The sequence below is a fragment of the Netta rufina genome, assembly GCF_964035555.1.
Source record: "Netta rufina genome assembly, chromosome: 3".
NCBI classification, from domain to species: domain Eukaryota; kingdom Metazoa; phylum Chordata; class Aves; order Anseriformes; family Anatidae; genus Netta; species Netta rufina.
The window spans coordinates 114,582,389-114,601,812 of NC_140125.1; the positions used below are offsets into that span (position 1 = coordinate 114,582,389).

Sequence of the window (19,424 nt, forward strand, 5' to 3'; positions counted from 1 at the left end):
TCCAAGAGCTAAGATATCTGTGGCATTGAGACTTACAGGAATTTGGGAGATTTGGTAACTGTGCATTTCTTCCAGCTACATTTTTCCTTCTTAGACAAAGCCATTGAGGGAATGCTGTGTGTTTAATTATTTAGGAAACCAGCAGACCAGCTTTTAATCTAGTAGGCCTCATTTTCCCTTGTTTTATGCTCTAGGCAACCCCATGGATTTTATGCAAAAGTATAAATCAGTTATCCTTTTAATGTTCCCATGTTAGAATTATTAGCACCATTATTTTGACATTTGGAGAAGACTTTTTATGATATAAAAGACTAAATTCTCCCTTCCAGCTATTTTAATAGTAATATTTACACCATCACTGGAAAAGACGAACAAAAGTGCCGCAAGCAGTTGAACTAATGAAGTTTTTTTATTTACATATTCAAGTAATTTTTTTCCTTGGTGCATCCCTTCCATCTTTTCATTGCAGTAGCAAAAGTTTTCACAATGCTTTCTATTTTACCTCCTATGGTGTAGCTCTCCAGATCTATAGCCATGGGTATTACATACATACATGTACATAGCCAAGCTGAGTATTACATCCATGCAGGTTGTTTGGTGGGACAGTGCAACAATAACCAACAGCTTTGGCACTAATTAGGCTCTCCTCTGTATCTGTCTACCAGTTTTTACAAAACATATAGGGCCTTAAACTGCCTCTGTCACCTCATTTTTTTCTGGCACATTTTGCTGAAGTTTAGCCAGTGGGTTCTCAAGTCATTCGAATGGGGACTAATAAATGGCAGGACAGAGGGTCAGACAGAAGAAAAGCCATTTGACTGAATGCTTACTTCAGAGAATTAGCCCAAATTTATTAGTGGGAGAAGTGGGACAAGAATTAAATTCATCCCTGGCTCCCAAGGGTTTTGTTTAACTCTCATCTCGCAGCCTAGTGTATATACTTCAATAATGCTCTGTTCTTCTTTAGATAACCATACACTTCTGTCCAGCAGGAAAGTGCAGCTAGGTGCATCAGAACTCAACTTTGGAAATGAAATGTAGCAGTTAATTTGCAACACTGCCAGACTTTGTGGAGCAGAATACAAAAAGACAACTACTTCAGACTAATGAAAGTGACAGTGGGGAAAGGCTCCTCTTAAACACTGCAAATTGGATGGGTGCATCAGACTTGTAATTTTAAAGGAATCTGACAAGGTCGTTTACAAAGAACAATCTTCTTACTTGTCGAAACAGTTTCAGACCTCCAGAACTTAGCAGTTTTGAGTTTTCAGGATACTTCTGAAGTTGGCAAACAGCCTATTTGGTATAACTGGACTGTCATCCACGCTGCACCTTTCTGAGTTTCAGATTAGCTTCTGCAGAAGTAAGTGGTGTGCTCCAGGCCATTGAGGGCAGCAAACTTCAATATTTAAAAGTTATATTAGAGCATCTTCAAAACAAGTTTCTCAAAGGGAAGTTCAAACTTAAATGATGTTAAAAGATATTTATTTGAAAATGTATCAGTTTGTGATATTCTCACGTACTTATGCTCCAAATTAAAGGGTCCAAATAACAAAGACTGTGAATGTTGAAATGAGGGAATGACCAGATCATCCACAGTTTAAATGTTTGTGGGGGAGTCAGAGGAGAGTCTGTACCTGAGGACTATAGAAATCTTAGCTGTCTTGGAAAGATCTTCTCCAGCCAAATCTGCCTAAGGAAATACTGACTTGGTTGATATGGATTTCTTCAAATCCTGACATGAATGAAAAGTTCTCATTAGTAGCAGGTTGACACAGATGCAGGGGAAGTCCTGAAACCCAGGATATGAGGTGCATCTCTCATGAATGAAAGGAAACCAGAAGAAAACTAAAAGCAAGGAGCCAGAGCAATGTGCCATGCTCCAAACAATAGGCAGTTGCAGCTGTTAGGATTTTCTGATCCATGTTGACCTATTTACATCTGGGGACTTAGAGGCCAGAATCTGCTTGTATCTTTAAAGAGTAAGAAAGGCTCAGGAAACAAATGCTTACATAAAATGAACAGTAAATAAATACAAGAACACTGTAATAAGAGAGAGGGGAAAAGGTGTGAAGGGGAGCACCAACGGGCAGATACCCTTTTAGTCCAACTGCCTTCGTCACAGAGTACAGGAGTCAGTGGAAGCTGTCCAACACACCTTTGCCTGCTCTGAGATGAGCTTATCTATTTTAATTTTGGGAGGATCAACTTAGATCTACATGCACTCAAAGAATTCTCTTTCTTACAGAAGACGTACCACAGATCCTGGAAATTTGCTGATTATGGGGGAAAACAGGAATATATACAAGTAGAAATGAGTTTCACATGTTATGAGGAAGGGTACTGAATGGGTATCTGCAAGCTGAATGGTTCACAGGCAGTCTGGTTGCACAGGCAGTCTTGTTCACGGATGCTGCTTAGAGACATCTGTCATGTTTCTTTTCTTGGAGACTTATCACTTTGATTCTCCCAGAAGAGATATTAACAGATACTAGCTATACTCATCTTTCAGATGGTCAACAAGATTACTGGAACTGGTTGCCCAAGCAGATTGTGTAGTTTCAGTCCTTGGAGATATTAAAAACTTGACTGGACATGGCCCTAAGCAACTTGCTTTAGCTGACGGTGGTTCAAGCACTGATAGGTGCAGGTAGAGATGTGGGTAGGAAGAGTGACACAGTGCACGGGAGATGTACCTGCTCTTAACACTGTTCTTGTGGGGGGAGTGGCTGTGTGAAAAAGAGAGCTGTCCCTATGCTGTCCTGTCCCTATTCATAGACCAATGCTAACCACTGCTTAAAGTTCATTGATCATTAAAGGAAAATAGAACTAGTGTTGGTGGATTAGTTGGATGTCCTGAAGACAGGGAGGTCACTCATGATTACCATCTGTGGTGGTTGCTAAAAGGCAACAGAAAAGGTACAGAGAAAATAATACATTCCCCTTTGGTCACTAATCAGGAGGCAGGGAGAGGAAAAACGGACCCCAAAAGGTATTGAATGCTAGAAGCAGTGCGGTGGTTTCACACCGATGAGCACCACCACGCTGCTCTCTCACTCTCCCTCCTCAACAGAACAAGGGGAGAAAATACAATGAAAAAAAAGAAAAGCTGGTAGGTTGAGATAAGGACAGGGAGATCACACACTAATTACCATCATAGGCAAAAAAGACTCAGCATAAAGGAGATTAATGTACTTTATTGTCCACCAGTAACAGAGTAGAGCAGTGAGAACTAACAGCAAACTGAAACCATGTCCCCCCCATCCACCCTTTTCCATCTCCCTATGTGTGGTGCAGGGAATGGGGGCTGTGGTCAGTCCCTGACACTTTGTCTCCACCGCTCCTTCAGGGTCCCTCTCTGCCCCTGCTCCACCTGGGGTCCCTCCCATGGGATGCCGGCCTTCCTGAACTGAGCCTGCGGGGGCTGCTCACAGGCAGCAGCTCTTCAAGAACTGCTCCCATATGGGTCCATACCACAGGGTCCATCCCCCAGGAGCAAACTGCTCCAGCACAGATCCCCCACGGGCAGCAGCTCCAGCCCGGGGCCTGCTCCTGGGGGGGCTCTCCATGGGCCGCAGCCTCCTCCAGGCCACATCCACCTGCTCCACTGGGGGCTCCTCCACGGGCTGCAGCGTGGAGATCTGCTCCATGTGGGACCCCTGGGCTGCAGGGGGACAGCCTGCTCCACCAGGGGCCCCTCCACAGGCTGCAGGGGAACTGCTGCTGCATGCCTGGAGCACCTCCTGCCCTCCTGCTGCACTGACCTGGGGGGCTGCAGGGCTGCTTCTCTCACATTTTCTCACTCCTCTCTTCCAGCTGCTGTTGCACAGCATTTCTTGTTTGTTTGTTTGTTTTTTCCCTTTCTTAAACCTGTTCTCCCAGAGGTCCACATAGGTTGCTCATTGGTCAGTTGTGGCCAGCAGCAGATCCCTTTTGAAGGGACTTTTGGAGGGACTCCCTTTTGTTCCTTCTGATCTGACATGGGGCAGCTGCTGGGCTCTGCTCACAGAGGCCACACCTGTAGCCAAATCTTTGCCATGTAAGCCCAATACAAGCAGTTCGGTTCTGAAGTGGCGTCTTGGGTACAGTTTCACTAATTTAGCAGTTATAAACTAAGTAGGAGACTCTTCTATAAAAAACAATCCTGAGCTGAAAGAAATGGGGAAGAACATCTATATTTCCTACAGAATGTCTGTTCAAATTCCTAATTCTGAGATTTAAATCCTTTAGGAGTTTGTAAGGAAGACAAATTTTCCATGTCTTTCCAGCTCTTTGATCTGGGAAATAGGTCAACTATTATGCACTGATTATGTGAACCATGCGTATGTTAATTAGCAAAATTTCCTAAAATTTTTCCACTACTAGTTCTGTTTAAAAATATAATTTTAGACAAGGCATTCCATCAGCTTGTTAGATACAAAATGGTTTTAGAAACTTTTATTTCTAAGATCTTTCAGAGACCGAGCCAAATGAATTTAGTTTTGAGCTTCCCAATCATGATCATTCAGAAAATTTTCATGGACCATAGATGAAAATGTCATTAAGTCACTGGGTAAATTTATTTACTACAGGTCAATATTTTAGTATTCTTGCACACATCCTGTAATTACAATGGGTCTTGTTCTCTTTGCTATTTGAGAGAGCCAATTTTTCCATTAGAAACATTTATAATTGTTTTCCCTCGATTGTTCTAGCTATGTTATAATCATGTCATATATTGACCTTTAAAATGTGTCTAGAAAAGCCTGCAGCTGTTCCCTCCTTGGTTTCTCACTGTCGAGTTATATTTAAGCCAGTGTCTCTGAAAACAGGCAGTAATAAAAGGGATATTATCCTTAGCAAATATCTTAATCATGGTAAATCTCTGTTGCCCTACAAATGACTGCACGGGGGATTAGAGTTGAGTAAGCCATTTGCTGAATATCACTGCCACCTTTCCTAGGCCATTTAAGCGTGTTTAATTTTTCAGGGTGAAACATGAAACCCACTAATACAAATGTTTGCATTTGGACTGAATTATATCCAGACTGTAACAGTTAGAGCAGGCTTAGGACCAGATTGTGACTGATCTGTAGGAGGCCAGTCCTGCTTGGGAGAGTGAGAGAGAAAAATGCAGATTCATTCCCAGTCCCAGATCTCTTCTGTCACTTACGCTGCCTCGATTCTTTTCAATATTTATATAAGGCTATTATGGGCTGAAGTACCAGTAAATGTATGGGTGATGCTTAGTTCTCTATTTTCTTTGCATCAATCACAGTCCTTACCACTGCCCAATGCCTGGGAGCCATCAGTGTCTGGATGAAAGACAGCTGGCTTTAGTTCATCCTGGCTAAGATGGAGGTGGCAATGCTATGAAGCAGAAAATGCTTTCAGAGGCTTGTGTCCTCTGTAACATCACTTTCTATCGGTTTGTTTATCCAGATTTCTATCAGGTTGCCCTGAAACACTGAGAGCGTCTGTTCTCCAGTGATCAAGCTTATGGGAAATTTTGGGGAGTCTGAAATACCACTGGGTACTTCATCCTTTATTTTTTCTTCTTTCATTCTAACTTTTAAGAAAGCTGTGTTTTTCATCAGTGACAGCCCAGGCAACTGCACTTCTAACCTGCCTAGACTCATCCAGAACCAAGTATTCATGACCCTGGTGACCAGCAGCTCCACTAGGTGTTTCCTAAGGCCGAAGTCAGTGCCCACGAGGAGGTGGCATCTCTTTCAGATGTCACGGCCCTCTGACTCCACATAGCATCATGCCAACAGCACATCACCCATAAACTACGCTAGTCCCCATGGAGTGCACGGTCAGACTCACTGCCCCGGCTTCGTATTTTGAGCCATCCATCAGGCAGCTCCCCCCACCAGCTCTGAACATGATTTCCTGGAGCAGCTCCAAGGGTAGGAACTACAGATGTGAGAGGCAGAGCTTTGGTGCTGGCTGTCAGCAGAGATGCGAATGGCTGTGCATCCCAGTGACTTCTGCATGGAACTCCAGTGAAATTTCCAAACTCTGACTTTGAACAGTCAACAGCATTTAATCGGTATTTTAGGGACCTTATGTGGGTCCACAGGACATGTGGTAAAGCAATCACTTATACTTGATAATTGGGAGAAGTAGCTAATAATAACTGAATCAGAAGAGGAAATTGAGTTACTGCCTTGTAAGAAATAAGACCCTCACAGGAGACCATGGCACGTGCTCTTTAGAGATGTCAAAATCGATCTTTTTCTAAAGTTAATCAACTATTTCGTATTTCAGCTGCTTCAGCCATGTAGTTTGTCCTATTGCACTGTTTTATGCCCTTTTTACTTTTATCCACACTAAAGCTCTGGTCCCATTTCCCTCCCAGAAGAAACAAAAGTCCTATGGAAGACAACTAGAAATGAAGTTAACTCAGTATATTCATTATATTATTCAGATCTCCTTGTGGTGATAGTGGCTGAAATACCTACACAGATACTATGGGCTGACTGATTCTTTCCATCTGTATGAGGTATCCCCTTTCTGAGCTTACTCTGATGTTAAAAAGAGCTTCTGTTCCTGCCCTGTCTCTGTTCTATACACTGACCTGGTTGTGGATTTGTCACTGCTGAGGGATCTGTGTTCTTCAAACAGTCATATTCTCTCCATGAGATAGGTCTTTAGTCTGTCTTCATCTACAGGGAGTAGAGCTGGATGAGAAAGTGTTTTCCCATCCTTAAATATTTTGGAGGTTTGAAAGTTTTTCTGCAGTGGGATGAAAACTATTCTTTTTTTAAGAGATTTTTTTACAAAGCTGATGAGGGAGAAGGAAGATTGCATACCCAAATAACCAGTGTCTAGGGTTAAGATTGTCACCTGGTCTGTGAGTGGTTTCCATGCTCTGGTGGATGCTCTGACCACCAGGTAATAGGATATTTTGAGGGGGCTGTTTTTTAGCTTGTAGTAGGAATTTCCCAGCTGAGCATAAGGAGTCATTTATTCTCAGACGTTTATTTTAAATCATCGTATGTCTGTTTTGGTATAATATGTGTTTCCTTCATGTCATTTCTTCTGAAAAAAATAATCAAATGCAGAAATTAGCCCTGCTGTTAGCAGGAGTTAAACCAGATGGTGTCCTGAGGAGTCTTCCAACCTAAATTCTTCTGTGATTCAACTTTGGTGGAACATTTCTGTCCAGCTCCCATTAGGAAGAAATGATTCTTGGACCTATAGTTACAATACAGACAAAAATGTCCCATTATGTCACAGCTGCCATGGTGTAAACACTTAAGCATTAAACTGCAATGTAATTATTATCTTGTGTTCTCAGTTACTAAGTGGTTTGATATGTATGGATTTTGCAGAAATCTTCACACACACACACATATGTAAATATATATGTTTATATTTAATAGTGGTGATATCAGGCCTAGAGAAACAGTGACACGGAGAGACAAAACTCGTGTCTATGCTAAATACAGGGCCAGGGGCAGCTGCAAGCACTGGCTGATGATTACCTACACTGTTAGTCATTAGCATGCTTTGTGGCACTGTTTTGACCTGGGACAACCAGCAGCATTTCAGATGATGACTGATCATGCCAGGGAGGTTGCCACGGGTCAGGGATCCTTCCCATTAGGTGATTTGGATGCAGCACCTTGCAGTGGGGAGGAATGGAGGAGTTTAGCTTTGTGAATGCAAGGTGAGCTATACCAGCTGGCCTTGGGGCTCGAGAGCAGTCTTTGGCCTGTTGTGGCTACATTTCTAGTGGTAAATAATGTAATCAAATGGAAAGACACTACCGAGACTGGGGAGGTTGAAGTTATATTCGTGGCTGTGCCCTGGGTCAGCTGGGGTGACCTTAGACATGCCACATCAGTTTTCTTTGTCTTTTTTGTTTTTTTTTTGCCCGTTTGTAGGTCTCTAGCTATTAAGACTCAGCTCTTCAAACTAGTGTTTATCTTCTGTGGTGTGTTGGCAGACATACGTGGGGAGGACCTATTCTAGGTTGGGACCTCTAGGGGTTCCCATAATACAGATAATAATAGTAAAGAGAAGGGAATGTTGTGATTTCTTGTGAAATAATCGCCTAGTCTCTTTGACAGATGTAAACTGAGTGACTGCTCTGTGTGCACCAGGCTTACGAAAGCAAGAGTGGATTTTGTGGTTTGGATTGTCCATTTCAAGAAGGATTTGGGAGGCAGAATGCAGAATGAACACTTGGCACACGAAGTGCTGATCTGTGGATGAGTAAAGTGCCTAAAATTGTGCCTTTACCTTCCCATGCCACAGACTTCTAGTATCACCACAGGGAAATCACTCAGTTGCCATGCCTCACTTACATGCCTGCAAAATGAAATTATTGGCAATTTACTGGAACTCACATGGGGTAGATTAAACAGCATTCATTAAAGGTGCTGATAATGCCAGAGAGAGAATGCGTAATGCAAATGATCCCTGCTACTCTAGCAAACGCAGTCGTAAGGCTGGGCTTCTGGCAGCTGATGTGCACCTCTGGACGCATGCACAAAATCACTGCTGCCTCTGACAAGCTCACGCCATGGGGAGGTGATAAGGCTCCCTTTGTGCTGGGTGCCTGCCTCTGGATCAGCTGAGTAATTAAGTGTTTGTTTCCTTCCAGACGAGTACAAGAGTAAAGTAGCCTGTGAAGACGACAAGCTGCGGCTGAGCTGCAAGAAGAGCATGGTGATAGCCATTTACTCTGCTGTCTTTGGAAGGACACAAGGAGGCAGCCTGGAGTGCCCGTACCAAAACCTAGGGATGCCCATGATTGGTAAGCAGGGGAATGGCTCGGCAGAGCCCACTGAGCTGGGCAGGGTGGTTTCATTTATTGCCATCATGTGCTGCTGGCACAGAACCCATGCAGGAAATGCAGGACTGGTACATGCAACCTGCCACTGCGGTGCTCCTGATGTGTGGTGCTTCGTTAGCCAGGGGTGAGCTTCATCATGAGCACCAAACTGAGGTTCAGATAGATGCCATAGCCAAGTTAGCAGGCTGCAGACTTTTGGCAAAATCATTGGGCTATACACTTGAGTTTCTTGTTCAATTTTCTGCCCTCCGGGTGGTCCATACCCTCTATCTATACTATGGAGGTGTGTATTAGCAGCAGATGTGGCTAAGTCTTGACATCATGTTTAAATGTTAATAAAAGTTAAATCAAGGGGTGAGAATTCAAAAAGCAAGCTGTTAAGTTGCATCATGTTACGGTTGACTTACAGTGCCTTCAAGGAGCTTCTTTACTCCCAGGCTATCATAGTCTCTCACATTCATATGTTAAAGATTGATAAACTTCAAAACATTCACTAGAACTGTCTGTTCTTGAGCCAACGTGAAATGAGCTTTAGTGTTTCGGGCAGTGTCAGAGAGACCATGTGTCCGCAGTGAAGAATCCTGTGGTCAGCATTCCTCACCGTCTTTTCCTGCAGGGTTAAGAGGGGATTAACCCCTTTCCCGAAGGAATTGCCTCTTGAGGGGGAAGGACTTCAGAAGGGAAGCTTGAGGGGCTGCTATTGCCTGTGCTGGTATCTGTTCAGCTGTATCTGGAGATCTTTGGCTTCCCAGCTGCTAATCCTGTGCCCTTAAGGAGTTAAAAGTTATTCACATGGAAGCATGTGAAGTGGCTGCTTGGAAATATGATACGCAGATTATGGGTGTCAATAGGAGACCACAGGTGGAGTCAGGCCAGTCGAGTTATTTGTGCAGTAGGATGAGTGCCTTAGTTGTGTAACTGCCAAAATCTGAGCATTGCAGCATAGTGGAGTAGTTCGGGGTCTTCTGCTCTTTGCCATGGTTCAGTCATGTCAGGAGAGTCATGGTCCTTTAACAAGCTACCTCCCATCTCCTGAAGTGACATATGTCTCTGGATGTGCTCCTGTTGTCCCCCAGTTTCCAGAGAGCAGAAGCCAAAGCAGATACGTTTGACAGGTTAGCCTAGACCTCCTTCTTGTGGTTTTTGGGATGGCCTAGGGGTGCACACACTGGTGTGATGGTGGTTCTGTTGCTGGATGATAAGTCAGCGAAACTTGATGGGTTTCTACTGTACACCTGAGCACACCACCCCTCCTTTGTCCTTGCTGAGAGTGCAGAAAGAGGCACACGCTGGTGATGAAGTATGAGCATTGGGACCTGCTCTTGAGTGTCAGCATGAAGCAAAACTTTTCATTTTGAATCAAAGTCACAAAAGGTAACGTTTTCCTCTTCTCTGCCCAAGCGTGAAGTCCTGAAACTTGTAATGGCTGAGAAACTAGAAAATGGGATGGAAGACAGTGTTGCTCAGAGAGCAAAGCTGTAGCAAAGAGAACAAGCAGTGAGGTATGAAGCAGAATTGCACGGCTACTCTACAAAGTGTGATGTTTTCCCAAGGAAATAAGGTGTTGGATCCTAAAGTGCAACATGCAGCCTGCTACTGAGATGTGTGCTCGTCCCAGTACTGCTACTTCTTTCAGCATCAGCTTTTAAATGGAAACCAGTGCAGGGTTTTAAGCTGTGGGCTTACTCTAAAAATAATTAGGTTGTTGGAGAGGAGCAACTCCGTGTGTTTGTAGTTGCTGCAGTCTTGGATATCGGCTAAGCCAGCCTGGTGCTGCTGGGGGAGCTGGTGGAGGATGGACAGGTATGGCTTGGATGGGAAATGTTTCTGGGATAGGGGCTGGCTGCATGCCCTGCCAGGCTGGGGATGAGAGGTGTAGGGTGTGTGTGTGTGAGGTAAATCACTACAAGTGAGCTGGTGGTCTTTCAACTCTCCATACTCCATTTCTCAAATCCCAGCCACATCTGAGGGTGTTTGTCCAGGTCTGCTAAGAGTGTTCATCAGTAGCTCACCGATTCCCTCGGGATGACATTGCCAGTGCTGCAAGCAGTCTCTGCTTGTCGTCAGCTTGCCCTACCTTCATCTATCTTTTGGGAGCTGCCCCAACGGGACAGAGCTCTAGCGATGCAGGGGAGGTGGCTGCGATTATCACTCCTCTATTGGCCCCACAGGAGGAACCGGTGTAGGATCCATCTGCAACCCAAATCAGTAAAAAGCACATTCACACTGCGCTTCCCCACGGTGCGCTGCAAGAAATAATAGGCATGCATACATTTGCAGCTCCAGAGTGAGGGGGCTGCACTCCCAGCTGCCACTAGCAGTTGTGGGAGCGGCGTGCAGAGTCCCCCAACCTGCTCCAGAAATCGTGCTCCTGCCACGGGCTTGCCTAGCCCAGCAGGCAACTCTGTTCCTTCAGGAGTAGGTGAAAGCATCACAGCTTATAAATCAAAGCTTTCCCCAGCAAGAGAACATTTCTCTGCACGTTTCCACAGCCCTGAGATACGGAGAGGGTTGCTCCGTGACAGCCTTTGATCCCAAACATTTGTGAGGAGCTGATCTTACAAACACGGCTGTGATTCAGACTCTGTGGCAGCATCCAGTTCCCGTAAGGCAGAACCCAGCCACGTTCTGCACAGGGAAGATTTATTCTGTTTGAATTTCATGGGACTGATGATTTGTGTCACTCCTGAGCCTTGGCAAAGTGCCTTTCCCTGGGAAGTAGGTCCTGGACAAGTTTACAGTGTTTAGTTTTATTCAGGCAGCACAAAGTATGGATGAGTGGAGAACTCGTACTCGCTCCAGAGGTGAGGAAGGCTATCTTCCTCTCCTGATGAAAAACAGTTCAAAAAATGTAATTCCTTTTTTTTTTTTTTTTTTTTTTTTTTCCTGAACAAAATGCACATTTGGGTTGAATTTAGAAATCCACGTCTTCTACAGATGAGACTTAACAAACGGAGAGATGGGGAGAAGGGTTGGCCTAACACAGCAGTGTATATATTTCTGACTCTGTCACGAGAAAATGGGACAAATAATTTAATTTTTGTTGCTTCTGCCTTGAAAAACAAGATCACGTACCCGTGTAGGAGTGTTGAGGAGATAAAGTCCACTTCAAAGTGAGCTTCTTGGATTCTGCAGAGACATGAGGTACGTTGGGTACTCGGCTGGAGTGGTTTGAGGCATTAAGGCACTGCAGCCCTTTAACACCTGCACAGCCCAGCCACCCTTGTGCTGCTTTTGAGTAGTGTGGGATCCCCGAGCCAGACATCCCACACCATGCCCTGCCAAATGCATGCTTTCTGTCCATGTCTACATGAATGTGCTTAGCATCTGAGAAGGGAACGTTATTGTGAAGGACTCCATCCTATCCCTGTCATGTTAAAGAGAAAAACTGCCAGGATCCCTTTTTAATCGGAAACGTGCTGAAACTTGTGTCTCTGACCATAATGGGAAACCCCTGCAAACAGCTGGACCCCTCCTTGAGTGCCTTGGGAACTCTGAGAAGCTCCTAAAGGAATGTGACCTTGTTTGTAACTCTTTTAATAAACCCTCCACTTTGCTGCCAGCTTGTGCGGAGACAATACGCAGAGCATAGGGAGGACTCTGGGGAAAGGGTTATTTGCAAGCAACAAGCCATTAATATCCAGCGAGCCCTCTGCCCCTTTATCATGCTGTTTGCAGCTGCCTCTGCCTGCATCTCTGACTTGTTTATACCACGGGAAGCTGATTTAAAAATGGACTTTTCCTACTTGTATCTGAGTGCAAGGTAATGATCTAATTAGGAGACTGAGGAGGAAGAACTCGGATGTAAAACAATTACCCTTTCTGTGATTTAGTGGAGCAATATCCTTCATCATATTCAGTGCACCTGACATGTCCACTTGTATTTTCATAGTAACTAGCCCCCGAATCACAGGGAATAAGATGGATGTGTCCAGATCACCTCTAACATCAGGATCCAGGTCTCCTTCTCACAAATGCTGTCTCTCCATCAGCTGTACGAAGAGCCCACAGCAATCTCACTCCTCATCTGGATAGAAGGAAGCTGGGCTTGGCACAAGACTGCAGGAACTGTAGCTCCAAAGCCCAGCTTGAGGTCGTGGTGTGTGGGTTAAACTGAGAAGTGCTGAGAAATGAAATACCTTTGTCACCTAACACACAGGTTCTCTCCTGTGCCTCTGTAGAGAGAAAATGGATGTGTTTACAAAGCCCTGAGGAAACTCAGATGGAAGTGGCTTTCTCTAACTCATTGGATCTGATAAGGAAAGAGCAGAGAAATGATTTCAGTGAATAAGCCTGTGCTTTAGGTGCTCATTCCCTGGCGTTTTTCATTTTAATGCAGCGACAGAAGGTGATTAAACCCAGTTTGTTTTGATTTCCTCCTCTTAAGGCAGATGTATATATGACTTGAACCGGAGCTTTCACAGAACATCATGTAAATATTTATTACACCATATAAATAATAGATCCTTCTAGTTTGTTTACCTGTGATCAGATCTAGCCTGTAAGTATGAAATACATACAATAAAAAAATCATTTTAATCCATGGTACATGTTACATTTTTGCCAACACTAGAGCTAGTTTTAAGAGACTACTGCCCCTCCAGCCATGCATTTTTGTCTCTCTTCCTCTTTACCAAGACATATTCGACCCTATATTTCTGTCAGTACAAGTCCGTGGCTGTGGTCTAAACTTGGTCTTAAGTGAAATGCTTAAAAATAAAAGGCCTCCAAGCTGTGGAGATGAGGTGATGAGGAATCGAGACCACTGATACTGATGGGGAAGGCAGTGGGGGATTGGCATGGCAGAAGACTGAGGTATCTACTTAAGCAGAAACTGCTTAATTATGTGTACAGCTGATGATTAAGAACATGTTTTTAGAGGCGAATCTGTTTGTATGCAATAAAACTCACAAGTACCCAAATTTGAAGACTAAATAAATATCAGTTGCTGTTTAATTCACATATAATACCTAATTAAATCTAAAACGAAATAAAAAATCCATTTAGAATGCAAAGTTAAAGTGAGACAAAACCTGCTTTCAGAAACTTATTTTTCATATTTTGGATAGTCTGAGTGTTTCACTTTTTGTTTCAAAACACCAGGAGGTAATTAAAATTACTTTACAACTGCTTCTAAACTTAAACTATTGTTGGGTTCCATAGTCATAAAAATTATTTATATGGAGTTGTTTTTTATTTGCACACAATTACTATTAAAAAAAAAAAAAAAGAAAAGAAAAGAAAAAGAAAGCCATTCAAATTTGCTTCTGGGCAAGTTCTTTCTCAAAGCCAAGGTTCAACTTGGTTTTAAAAAATATTTACAGTGGAGTATATGACTCCATGCAATGATTGTAAATAACAATTCTGAAAGCTGTAATTTAAATAGCACTAGCAGGCTCTGTTTTGGTATTCATATAATATTTGGGGAATTAAAGTGGGTATTTCTAACACCTTCAGAATGATAAACTTATTTAGTAACCAATCTTACAAAAGACATCTGTTGCCCTAGCATTAGCTAAAAGCAAATTCAGAATATACTCCTAAAAATAAAAGGCAAGAACTTAGGAGATACAAATCTGTAACATTTCAATGTATTTCCATGGAGCTACCCTGAATGAAAACCAGTGTAACTTGTTCAGAACTGATGCAGTTCCTTTTACAATAATTCAGATGTCAATCAAGAATATGACAAAATTACCATGATGGTGAATGCTGAGCCTGAGAAACAAAGGTAATGCGAAACCCGTGAGGCTGCAGGCACGCTGTGCTTTATTTTAGGAAGCAAGGGCAAGAAATGACTTGCAGATTGTGTCAGCTGGATAGTCTTTTAAAAAGATGGGCCAGTCCCACAGCTTCCGAAGTTTAGCTCTTGCTTCAGCACAGATGGAGGCACTTTTTGAAGTGTGCCCATATTCAGGAAGATTGTTGGGCAGTAATAAATAGGAAGGACAGATAAACTGAGGATCTTCACGGAGCAGTAGCTGTATTGAATACATCAACCCTATCTTCTACTGGCTGAAGCAAGAGCTGTTAGCTTTTTTTGCTTTGTATCTTGAATGGCTTATGGACCACAATCAACTGTTTTCTGCTGCAAATTAAATAATAAAATTTTACTGTCGTTGCCAGACCCAAACTTCTTTGTTCTCTGAGACTTCTTGGAGCCAAGTTTGTTGCTGTCCTCTGATTCTCACTTTAACTCAGAAACCTGAAAAACTTTATTAATTTGCTCAACTTCACACACTCTGAGTCAGTCTTTGCAAGACTGGAGTCTCATATGTTTTATATGGGTGCTTCCAGCTACAAATTGATAAGACGGTTTGAGATCACTTTTATAAACCAAATGCTTCTAAATGTAATAATGGCATCTGTAATTAAGCCTGCAATGGATAATGGATCTTTCAGTTGCAGTCTGTAGATGTAATTAAAGTTCTTTTTTTTTTTTTTTTTTAAGATAATTTTTCTTTTCTGGCCTATTGCTTGTTTCCAAAGTTTTATGAAGTGTGTGGTGAGTAATTTTTCTCCCTCTTTCATTAAAATGCATTTTTTATTGTAAAAATGGCCTTGTTAGCACATCCTTCTAATGTTTGGATGTAGATCTTTTTAGCCAGCTGTTTTCAGTGACATTGTGCAAGACATAGATATTATATCCAGCTGCACCAATGTGAATTTCCCTACTACTATTTGTAATAACGATGATGGCAATGTATATCAGAAACCCAGTTCAACGTGCTACCAAAGTACCAAATACCACAAGAACAGGAACAGAAATGAAATAAAAAGTATCTGAAACTTATAAAAGCTCACAGAAGAGGAGATGTCAGGCTGGGCTTGATGCTGTTGAGGAGTTAGACTCTCCTTGGCCTTTGTGCGGACCATGTGATTCTGGAGCATCTCTCTGACTCTGTTCTGTACCACATCAGATGGTGCTCAGACCACAGCTGGGCAGCAGGGACCTTGGAAGCCAGAACTAATATGTGGGCCAAAACCCTTGTGTTACTTCCCCAGCAATCCTGTCTGCAAACCCTCTTCCACATTCCAGTGCCCTATCCAGCAAAAAAATCTTGAGCCCCTCCTTACAGCTCAGAAATGCTTTTAACCATCTCTTCTAACAAATTGTTCTCTTTTATTTCCTACTTGAAGAGGGTTTTCTTTTGTTTGGAACAGATTTACTGTCCATATTTTCTGAAATCTATTGTTCTGTCTTCCAAAACAACAGCCTCCTAATTGTTTTGAATCTCCACTTCCTGAGCTTTCCTCTTTAGACATCTACTTCTGCTTCTTTTCTCCTTCAGGGCAGTCTTTTGTTTCTACTGGTCTTGACATTGGTTGGTCCTAAGGTCTGGTACCTGTGGCTTGGTTTTCTCCCCCTGTTTTCCTACATGATAAACAAATCAGCCTCCCAGGCTGCTTCCTCTAGATGGACAAAGCTCATCTTTATTAACCATTTTCTGCACTGGATTTTAAAAAGAACATCAAACTTATTGGACTTGGGCTAAGCTGAAAATGCCTGGGAGTTGATATACAGCACATGGTGTGGGCTGGTTCATCAGTACTCCATGAAGACATCCTTTACTGCCTGCCCTGGTGGCTAATTTGGCAGCTGAAGCAGAGGCATCATCATCTCCAGAAACTGTTGTTTTATGAAGGGGATGAACTTTGAATTAACACAGCTGATGGAACATCTTTCAAATAAGTGAGAAACTCCAAAAGCAGAAGGGAAGCTTCCTTCCTGGCTGCTTATGACAGGGATTCTCTTGCAGAATGAGGCAGTTCTGAGTTGTTTATTGGTTTTCCAGGAAGCAGTCTAGGCAGCAGCTTCACCTGCAAGATTGGAGTTACTTTCCTCCTACTTACATCCTTCTTTCCCATCCACTGAAGTTCGTTTTATCTTTTGGCAGATAAGTGTGTAACCACAGTGCTGATTCAGACCTCTGTCAGTATTTTTTTTTTTTTTTTTCAGGAATCAGATTTCTCTCTTTAGTTATTTGACCTCCTCGTCTTCCATCTTTCATTCTGTCCTCCCTGCTTCAGAGCTCTCAGCACGTAACTTTTCCTGTTTTATCCTTTAGCAAGAAATCTTACTGCATGTTTCAGAGAGAAATCACGTCCTTTGCTTGGGAGGAATTTCCTTCTAGATCTGTCACTTGCCTGTGAATGAGTTCCCTCAAGGGAATATATGCCTTAGCTCATTCCTTTCACCTGCTCCTCAAAAGACAGTGAGGACAGCTAGGGTTCTGCTGACTGTTTTAATTCCAGCTGCAGGTCTGCTCCCAAGGCAGACAGAGCATCACTGAGCCTGAGTGTGCTGCAGAATTCGTCTCTTGATTAGGCACCACTAGTCATGTTCCAGTTCCTCATCACTTCACATGTACTCCTGGAAATAGTATCTTGGGCAGTGAGTCTCTTTCTGAAGACTTCATTTATAGCTAGCTCATCATTTGGTCCGATACTTCAAGATCTTATACTGTGTTTTATTTGTTGAAAAAGTTTAAAATCTGTGCCCAGTTCTGCGCTCCCTGGTACAAAAAAGACAGGGATCTCCTGGAAAGAGTCCAGTGGAGGGCCAAAAAGATGATACGGGGCCTGGAGCATCTTCCCTATGAGGAAAGGCTGAGAGACCTGGGTCTGTTCAGCCTGGAGAAGAGAAGACTGAGAGGGGATCTCATCAGTGTGTATAAATACCTGAAGTGTGGGAGACAGAGGGATTTGGCCAACCTCTTTTCAGTGGTTTGTTGGGACAGGACAAGGGGCAATGGCCACAAAATGGAGCACAGGAAGTTGTGCACCAACATGCGAAAGCACTTCTTCACAGTGAGGGTGACGGAGCACTGGGACAGGCTGCCCAGGAAGGTTGTGGAGTCTCCTTCTCTGGAGATATTCAAGGCCCGTCTGGATGCCTACCCGGGCAGCCTGCTCTAGGGAACCTGCTTTGGCAGGGGGTTGGACCTGATGAACTCTTGAGATCCCTTCCAACCCCTACAGTTCTGTGATTCTGTGATTCTGTGATTCTGTGATTCTGTGAAAGTAGAATGAGTGCTTCTATTTTTGTGCTAAATTCACAGACTCAGATAATGCTTCCTATGACAAGTGGGTAGAGGTTTCTTCTCAGGCTCAATTCTTTTTTTCAAGTGCACACATGTCATTCTTACATGAAATGAGGACATACAGGACCAATATGCAATCAGGGCTATCAAGATGTGAAGCTGATATGATGCTGAGGTGAAAGAGTAATTATTGTAGCGAGCAGTGAAAGATTGAAAATGTTGTGTTAGCCCATGATCCTCAGGTCTGTGAAGAATTATTTACTCTTTATTCTGACAGAAGAGTCAATGGAGGTGTGTTCCATTCCCGGCTGCCTTTCTAGGCCCTTGGGCAGCCTGTGGGAAAAACCCACTGCCTTCAGCCTTACAGCATGCTAATTTATTAACACATTCAGGTGTACATGATTCTTGCTCTGGAAAGCTTGCTTCATCAGCTCATTGCCTTTGCAGGCTGCACGTGGATGTGTCAGGTGAGTCTGATCATGAGGTTAACAAAGGCACAGATGTTCTTGGGCATCTGGCACATGCCCAACTTTGCTGCACAATTAGTCACACATCTCAAAACAAGGTGTCTACATCTGGGGATCCATCTGTGATGACTGCTGCCTTGGAAGAGGCCCTGATCTCCACCACAGCATCTAAGAGTTACCATAGTGCAAAAATTAAACTGTTTGGAAACATTATTTTGAACCCAGATAGATTTTGCAATCAAAAGCAGCAATGTATGGCTTGGCTTTCAGATTTGGATGTGTCACCCTTGCTGGAGAAAAACAAGTAACTGTGAGTAACCAAAGTAACGGATGTGATTAATAGGCATTGGCTCCAATTTATTTTTGTCACCAGGAAGAGGTAATAAAGAAATACTCATGCTGGGAAGCAGCCTTAAACTGACTAAAACTCATTCATTGTGGTGAGCTTGATGATATGGACATTACATCACTGAGATTGATTCTAGTATTAAAGCCAGTGCTGTGTGCAAGTTGCAGCTGGTGAAATCCTCCAGCGTGGGTCTGGTGCTATCTGATTTTGGTTTTACCCTGTCAGAGGTCGAGCTGATAAGGATGAGGGAGTAATATCAGCCTAGCAGTCCTGGAATACTAAATTGAAGTGGTAAGATGAATTGCCTATCGAGGGCTTAGACTAACAGTTGTGAAATGAAGCTGCCCAGCAGTGTGCTTTTGTGGAGCGATGCTGTGCAAGGGAATTCACTCGGACCTTGCAGCAGTAGCGAGGCTGGAGGGACGTGCAACTTTTAGAAAGTGGGGCCAGGAGTAGAGAGGATAAAGTGAGCCGATCCCGCTGTCCCCCAGACACAAACTTTGGTTTGAAATACCAGATGCCAAAAGCACAGCTGATATCTTTAAACACTTTCACATGTGGAAGCTTCACCATAGCCAGGAATTGTATTTCTTCTTAGGCAGTGTACTGGAGCAATCCAAGACTAACGAAAGCAGAGGGTAACTCTGGTCCAACCTGTGTAAGTGGGTTCTGTATTGCCTGTGAGGACTTAGAGTAGTTTTATTGCTATGCTGTGGGATTTGAGCTTTGTGGGCTTTAAAAGGTTCTTGGCAGGGACCTTTCTCTGCTTAGCAGTA

The 19,424-nt window shown here is 43.3% G+C and overlaps 1 protein-coding gene across 2 annotated transcripts in view; it reads left to right on the forward strand.

Moving 5' to 3' along the window:
- EVA1A (eva-1 homolog A, regulator of programmed cell death) overlaps positions 1–19,424 on the forward strand; it is a 200,923-nt gene that overhangs the window by 75,319 nt on the left and 106,180 nt on the right. For both annotated transcript variants that reach the window (XM_084283590.1, XM_084283591.1), the window contains exon 4: positions 8,597–8,749. In XM_084283590.1, coding sequence (XP_084139716.1) covers positions 8,597–8,749 — 153 coding nt within the window. The remainder of the gene's footprint in view (positions 1–8,596; positions 8,750–19,424) is intronic.